Here is an 8601-nt window from a genome sequence, read left to right as displayed (position 1 = left end):
TAAAATACACAAGCGGAATAAAAATCTTTAAAACTATTTGGACAATTGAAAGTATTTAAATAAATAAGCTAGACATTTTAAAAATGATTTAAAATAACTAACCGCTAACTTAAGTTATTTAAAACAAATAATTTGGACCATCCAAAAATATTTAAATAAATAAGCTTAACAGTTAAAATCATTTAAATAAATATCCAATAAACTTGAATCATTTTAAATAAATGAGTGGGACAGTTAGAATAATTTAAACGAATAAATTAAATAATTAAAATCATTTAATTAAGAAAACTTAAACCTTTAAAATATTTAAAACAAATAAGTTGCACAATAAAAATCATTTTGAAAATTAAACTTAAGCAATTAAAAGTATTAATTAAATAGTTAGTACAATAAAAGTATTTAAATAAATAATTAATATTTAATTAACAAATAATTAAAATAAAGAATTTTAAATCGATTAAACTTAAAAATAGTAATCACAATATTTATTTAATTTAATGCATGCGATTTAATATATTGGATTTTAGGTGTTACAAGTTTAATTGTATTTTAATATCAAGATGAATTTGATTTTTTTTTTAAGTTATCTAAACAATGAAGATACATTTAAATTCATAGATTTCAAATCATTTCATCACAACTCAACCTTAATTTATTTGTATTTTAATTATTTATTCAAACACTCATATTTACTGATTTTTTTATCAATAATTATATAAAAATTAGAATATGTGTATCGCACATGTGGAATACTAATATCTCTCCCTATATATAAAGAATCTCTCTCTTAGACATCATCTTTTAAATTGCCAAAATTGCCCTTATGTAATATAAATATTACAATTTTATTTTTATTTGTTTTTTTTTTTTTGAAATTTTGATATTTCAAAATTTCATATTTTTCTCAACTAAACATTGTAGATAAGATAAATTGATAAAAAAAATTTAAATTTATTTTTATATTATTTTATAAATGTTAAAAAATAAATTTAAATATTATTGAAAAAATAATATTTATATATAACATACAATATTAAATATATTGTATATACACGCAACGCGTGTGCGATTATGCTAATAGATATAAAATATGAGGATCCAACTTCTCCAACTTCCAATGATCCAAGGTCCGATCGAGTTGCGTGGCTTGGGTCAATGTATTTGGTGGGCTTCCAGGCCCAATAAGAAAAGCAAGGCCACTATCACAATGCTAACAAAGAAACAAGGAAACTGTGATACAGATTACAATACAATACAATCCAAGTTTTGCAGCAAAACGGACATTAACATAAGATTGGGGTTGCTCTCTGATATAGTTTTGGGTGATTGATCCAGGTCACCCGTCATTCACATGCAAAGACACGCAATTCACGAGCCAAGTAAGGCCAGATTACAATCTGTTTGATGAAATGTCGCAGTGCCTGAGGCTTCCCGTTCCCCTCCATCTGAAGCTAATTTCTATCCGTTCCAAGAAACCTACTCAACATTTCATGCTTGGCATTCGAAATTCTTATGTGAATCCGGGAAATTCTCACAGGGTATTTCATTTCGATTTTTCTGGGTCTTTGTGTAGTGAGTGATATGTTCCATTGAGGTTAATGGGGTTTTTTTCCTCTGGATTTTCTTTCCTTGTAATTTTCTAGTTCGTTTGCTGTTAAATTCCGGTTCGAATTTACAGGTGAAACAGGAGAGTTTGTTCCAGGCACTCTTTAGATGAGGGTTTAGATACTATTTGGTTCCACATTGGGTTTCCAAAGGAAAAGAATTGGATTAAGATCTATATTTAGGCTAATACGTTTATTACTTTTATTTTGCTTTGAAATCTTGAATTATACTTAGACTTGATGATTAAGATCGCCTGCCGAATTCTTCAATCCGGAAACGTCCTAAAGTTGCGTTAGGGTGGGTGGATTGAAATGATTGAATTTCAAATTCTCATAAAAAAATTCAATTTGCATGTTCGAACAAAGAATTTAGTTCGGTAATCTAACTTCCACCTTTCTTCAAGTGTATTTTTTTAAAACATTTTGAAAGGATGATTTTTAAACATTTTGAATTTAACGCCAGTTTCAATTTCAAATACTCCCAACCAAATGCAGCTTAAGGGAGCATTTAACTCTTTGCTTACTATTATGATTTTTGAGGTTACTCCATTGCTTCTATATATCCTTTTCGTTATTCAGGAGTTTGGCAATTTGTGTCCCTAATCAAGTCTTGCATGCTGCAGTTGGTGGCAGCAGTCAAAGAAAAGCTTGAGAAAGAATATAGTAGTCTCCCAGTGGGAAAAAATGGAAGAGATGATGAAGAGATGATTCTTTGGTTTCTGAAGGACCGACGTTTTTCTGTGGAAGATGCTGTCTCCAAATTGACCAAAGCAATTGTAATTCTTATTCATACTATCTGTTATCCTGATACATTTAAGTCCTACCTTCCTTGCTTGATGGATATCGAACCCTCGAAGCTTGTCCCTGTTTCCTCTGTTTTCTTTTCTTTCAAACCAGGGCGCCCAAATTTTCCTGTTGCTCGTGAAGATCTTTTCTTTCGGAGCCAAAAATGAATAAATAAATCTTCCTGAGTATACTCTTTCAGTGATAGCCCCTTGCTTTTTCATTGTTAGTTTGTTAATTTGAAGTTGATTATTTTGCCCAAACAATAAAATTAAAAAATAAATTCTTATAGAAATTATACCTTGTTGATTCATGGACAATGTGAAATTTCTTAATAGAGATGGCGGCATGAATTTGGTGTATCTGAATTGTCAGAAGAATCGGTGAAGAGGGTAGCTGAATCTGGAAAAGCTTACGTGCATGATTATCTTGACGTTTATGACAGACCAGTGCTAATAGTGGATGCATCCAAGCATTTTCCAGGGGTAAATCTATTGCATGAGCTGCCTAATACATATTTTCTACTCTCAACCCAATGTTTCTGAGACTGTTTGAAATGTTTGCCATTCGAAAAAGTAAAAGCAACCAAAAAGTGTTTTTGAGAAGTTGAAGCCCTTTATGTGAAAGAAAACCACCTTCTAGCTGCATAACCGAGTATTTAATTCACTCTTTTAAATGCATGTTTAGTACAGGTAGATAAACCTTCATTATTTGTATTATATTCGACTTATTAGTAAAATATTTTATGTGATAACTCTGGCATACTTTTTAAGTGAATTTAAATTATTCCACCTTGTTTATCAGTCAACACAAACTTTGAACTCATACTGAAAGAGAATGGACTACCCAAGTTGACATGGGTCAATAGGTTTATATGTCATTAGACATGTTAATTAACATAAATGCAAAAAAAAATTAAATGTTTTCGACACACAAGTCCTTTCAAAGAAAATTTATTTATCAGATGACGATATGCTGTTTTCCAATAATCCGCTGTTAGGACTTTTGCTCTCGCAGTAGCCAATGGTTTAAATTTATGCTTAGTTATTATGATATTCATCATATACATTGACACAGAAGCAGGACATGATCGAAGATCAACAGCTCTGTGTATATATGATTGAGAAGGCACTAAGCAAACTTCCAGACGGAAAGCAGGAAATACTTAGCATTATTGATCTTCGAGAATTCCGGACACAAAATGCAGATCTTAATTTCATATCATTTGTGGTAAACACCTATATGTATGAAGTGTTTTGTAATGTTTCTGACCGCACCTTATTAGTGGTTTAGGTCTGAAGCAATTTTCCAGTTTGTCGTTATTGTGTCGCAGGGTTTTCACTGCTGGGTAACCAATCTGCTTCATTTTCTTCGGCCAAAAAAATATTTAGTTTGAAGGGTCTGAACCAATTTCGATTTTTTCTCGGTGAAAGGTTTGCCTCGTGTTACCTAGCTGAGACGAAATTATAAAATGGAAAGAAATGAGGTTTCCCATGTCATTATTATAGAACCTGTTCTTTTTTCAGGAACCACACAACTTTCAAAGTAGTCACACGTCCTCCAACTGCTAATTAGTGTAATTGATTAATAGAAATTATTCAACTTCGTTGACTCTGTATTTGACATCCTATCTCTTTGAGCTTTCTTCTTCATATATCTTCTTTTGCTCATTGCCACCAATGTTTTTTTTTCCTTTTTTTTTTGGTGTGTGGAGAGGTTGCCATGAGTACCAACTATTTTGACTCTTTCCTGACTGGTTTCGTTTACATTTTTCTATTCTTGGTAAAGGTTATTAATTCTAATGGAAGTGGAACACCAGGGCTGAAATATCTTACAAATACCTTTGTCTACGTACAGTTTGACACATTCTATTGCTATTATCCGAAGCGGTTAGGTCAAGTTCTTTTCGTGGATGCTCCTTTTATATTCAAACCATTTTGGCAGCTGATTAAGCCTTTGTTAAAATCTTATGCTTCTTTGGTGAGCATCTCTTATGATACTTTAGCCATTACGTTCTTGAAATATTTTTACCACGGTGTTCGGGGTTTATGGGCTAAAAAGCTCAAACCACATGCCATCTCATGTTTGTTTAATTCCCTAGATTCCATGTTGAGGGTTAAATTGCTTTTGCTGGATTAATTACCTAGGACCAGGTCTGATAAGTTATCATCTTGGTCATCTTGATGTTTCGGATGAATTTTCTCCATCAATATTGTTGAGAAGCAGCAACTGCCCTTATTGACCTATGCAACTGCTTATGCAGTAGAGCGATCGACCGCTATGCATTCTAATTGATCTGAGTTACGTCATTGTTAGTTACCACAAGTAATTGTTATATTAGATGTGCTCGTTCCTATAATAGGAATTAGAGTCACACTACCACATGTTTGATAGCTACGACGTACAAGTTGGAGAAAATTGGTGGTAGAAGATCATTAGGGTGTAACAATTAAGAATAGATATAGTTTCCTGCAGAGCGATAACACAGTTTATGCTTACATCTGACCTTCATCTTGCATTTTTCTCACTTGCCATACTGTCATTGTGTGTCATATTTGTTTGCTTATGTATCGTAGGTGAAATTTTGCTCTGCGGATGACGTTAGAAAGGAGTATTTTGCAGCAGGTAAGGTTCCAGCTAGCTTTAGGGATTGATGATGACCTTGAAGCTTGAAAGAAGTACTGACATATAGAGATTCAATACTGGTACAAGTAAACCCAACTACTTATGTGCAAGGGGAAAGTTTGAACTTGTTATTGTGGCCTTTGCACAGGGAATTCTCTACTTGCTTACTTAGATAGAGTCTTTCATGGGGTTGAAACTTGAAACTCATTAGAAATATCTCTCTTATCTGTGTTGTAATTAAAACAAAAAAATAAGTTGGCCATATGCATAGTAGTATGTTATTACATTATGTTGAAATTTTGTATAACATCTCTAATATTTTAATTGTAATGCTTCTTGTGATTTAAAGGTAGATTTTATATTTATCATTTTGAAAATTCACAATATTTTTTGGGGTATTCTATTTTAGGGAAAAGACGTTACTTGAAAAGGGCTACTTCGATGCTCCTGCTGCAAGGTATCCAATGATCTATATTTTTTGCATTTGACATGTTCACGTGAACAACTCAAATACAAAAAAAATAAAAATTGACCTTTGGATTATTTCTGCAACTGTCTGCAGGGGCAGCATGGAAACATGTCAAATGCAAAAAAAATAAAAATTGACCTTTGGATTATTTCTGCAACTGTCTGCAGGGGCAGCATGGAACAAACCCTTAAAATCAATATGAACACGGTTCGGATAACCGCCCCGATCCGAACCGAAACCGAAAATTCGGTTCGAACCGAAAACCGAATCGAAAATTCGGTTCGGTTTTCGGATTTTCGGTTTTCGGTTTTCGGTTCGGTTCGGTTCGGTTCGGTTCGGGTTTTTTTCGCGGTTAACCGAACTGAACCGAAAAATCGTTTTTTTTTTTTGCTTTTGAATTTGAATTTTTTTACCAATCAATTAATATGTACATCAATATTGTGTGCCTATAAAATTAGTTTTATTGAAAAACTTAAAGAACAAAAGTCATCACTCGTTCTTTTTAAAAAAAAACATAATTGGTTTAATTACTTATCTAATTAGTCAAACATACTTGAATTGTGGATTTAACTTGAAAAATGTATTGATTTAGTGATTTTAAAAAATATTGATTTTTGAAATATAAATAATTAAAAATTAATGAAGTTATTTTATTATATTATATATACACATATTTGTATTATATATTACATTATTTTTATAAATTCATAAATTATTATTATTGAAATTAAAAACGTTAGCAATTTTTTTGTTTTAAGTGCAGTTATTTTCAAATATATTTTTTGAAGCATTAAATCACAAATATTTGATTTAACCATTAATTTTTTTCAAAAAATTATTCGAATAACTAAAAATATTTAGTTATTTTTTAAAAAAAATTTATTTTAAATTTTTTTTTCAAAAAACCGATTTTTAGAGAAAAAAAAAAGTTCAAAAATTTTTTTTTAAAAAAAAAAAAAAACCGAAAAACCGAAAAATCGAAATAATTTCGGTTAAAAACCGAACCGAACCGCCCAATTTGGTTCGGTTTTCGGTTTGGCTTTTCGGAGAACCGAAATTTCGGTTCGGTTCGGTCCAAACCGCCCGAATGAACACCCCTAAATATGAATGAGCCAAAAAGAAAAAGAAATACTTTTGCAAACTTAAGAAACTAGTATCATTTAACATTAAAATTTCAGGGCTAAATTTATTTATTTTACAAAAATTTCATTTTCATGGTAATATGAAACTACTCCCTTCGTCCCGATTATATAGTCCTATTTTTTTCACACAGATTAAGAAAAAATTATTGAAAAAGCAAATATTATACAAACTTCTTATTTTATCCTTATTTAATGTATTAAAAAATGATTGTACACTTTTAAAAGTGTAGTTAATTGGGGTATATTAGTAAAATAATGTAAAAAAATATTACTAAATATGGTATATGATTATATTTGGGACAAAAAAAAACGTGAATTATATAATTGAGACGGATGAAGTACTAAAAATAACTACTCATAGTCTCCTATGCCAGAGCCCCAACCTCAATCATCATCATTATCATCATCATTATTATTAATATATTATTATTATTTTAAAAAAGATTTTATTGCATCAATCTCCCCTATAAAATTTTAAAAATACGCATTTCTCTCTTGTAAAATTTTAATAGGTTTGCACGTTTAATCCTTGTTAGAACACCCACAATTAACACCCATTGTATGTTAATATACATTGTGGGTGGGTGTTAATAACAACCACCCACAGGTGAGAGAGTGTGGGCGTTCAAAGTCCTGAAGGCCGATATTCTCTTTTTTTTTTTTTTTTTGTACGCCAAAAAACACGTCCAGTAGGTGCAGCTGCGGCCCCATGCGTATGCACCTGCATTATTTTATTTTTTTAAATTTTTTAAAATAATAATAAACGGTAATATTGAGGTGTATTTGTCCAAATTGAGTCCAACGCTTGTTTAAGATTATTATTAATTTTTTAATTTAAGATTATTAATTGAGTCCAACGGCTTGTCCAAATTGAGGTGTATTTTTCCAAATTGAGTCCAACGGCTTATTATTATTTTTTAATTTAATATAATTAAAACTACAAAAATAAGATTATTATTTTAAAAAATAAATATAAATTTAAATATTTTAAAATTTATATATAATGTATTTATTTAATATAAAATAATTTTATATTTTGAGTGGAATGTGAGACTCATAAATAATGAATGTTAATGTTAAAAATATTGTGGGTGAAAAGATGTATGTGTTATTAACAGTGAGACTCATGACTTTTGATGATGTGGAGAGTGTTATTGGGTGTTATTAACATCTAGCGTTGTGGATGGCCTCACGATGAATTATAGAACACGTGTTGTTACGACGCCTAAACAACCATTTTTTGACAATATTAGGTCTATAGTACAATTTTAGGTCTTTAATACGAAAATGTCATTTATTGTAGTATTTTTCATATTTACTCAAATACATCACGTGTATTTATAAAAAAAAATAATGTATTCTGATGTGGGTGATATATTTGAGTAGATATGAAAATTATTACAATAATAGAAAGTTATTTTCGTATCATAATCCTAATATAAAAAAATGGTTATTTGGGCGCAAAAACAGCGCATGCTTAATAAACTCGTCGTGACAAGGGTTAAATATGTAATTGTTACAAAAGGTTAAGAGCTGAGATGCCTATTAAAATTTCACATGGGAGAAGTATTTATTTTCAATATTTCACGGGGGTTTGCTGCAAAAAACTCTTATAAAAAAATAATAATTATAAAACATTGCTAATTAAAAATATTAATATCTATCATAATATAAATTTGAGTAGAAAATATTCTTCAATGATAATTTTTAAAATATAAATTTTTTTACCTTGAAAATAATCATGGGACGATTTTTTATTTCTTAAAATTTTAAAAATATTATATCGGGATGATTTATTATTTTAAATTTTAAATATTTTAAATATCTTAAATATTTAAGTAAAAAAATTAAATATCATAAAACGACAATCAATCTTTCTAAGGGTTCGATTAAATTTAATAAAATTTAACACATACATAAAAACTTTGTGTGAAATTAATTTTATTAATTATTTGAATCAAATTCTTTTAATTATACT

General features: G+C 29.9%; 1 protein-coding gene across 6 annotated transcripts; it reads left to right on the top strand.

The window, feature by feature from the left end:
- Nucleotides 1-1230: 1230 nt before the first annotated feature.
- Nucleotides 1231-5886, top strand: LOC140882528 (uncharacterized). Of its 6 annotated transcripts, none has more exons than XM_073288585.1 (8): nt 1231-1538; nt 2228-2380; nt 2726-2872; nt 3471-3617; nt 4176-4367; nt 4964-5012; nt 5422-5469; nt 5575-5886. In XM_073288585.1, the coding sequence occupies exons 1-8, from the start codon at nt 1410-1412 to the stop codon at nt 5616-5618; spliced, it is 909 nt and encodes a 302-aa protein (XP_073144686.1). In that variant the 5' UTR covers nt 1231-1409; the 3' UTR covers nt 5619-5886. The 6 variants fall into 6 exon arrangements, with proteins under 6 accessions (XP_073144686.1, XP_073144685.1, XP_073144690.1 ...); XM_073288584.1 differs by having other exon boundaries at nt 1236-1538; nt 3465-3617; XM_073288586.1 differs by having other exon boundaries at nt 1240-1538; nt 3465-3617; nt 4245-4367.
- The last annotated feature ends 2715 nt before the right edge of the window (nt 5887-8601 follow it).

This window comes from Henckelia pumila, chromosome 2 (assembly GCF_033568475.1).
Source record: "Henckelia pumila isolate YLH828 chromosome 2, ASM3356847v2, whole genome shotgun sequence".
Taxonomy (NCBI): domain Eukaryota; kingdom Viridiplantae; phylum Streptophyta; class Magnoliopsida; order Lamiales; family Gesneriaceae; genus Henckelia; species Henckelia pumila.
This window is presented reverse-complemented; position numbering and strand designations above follow the sequence as displayed.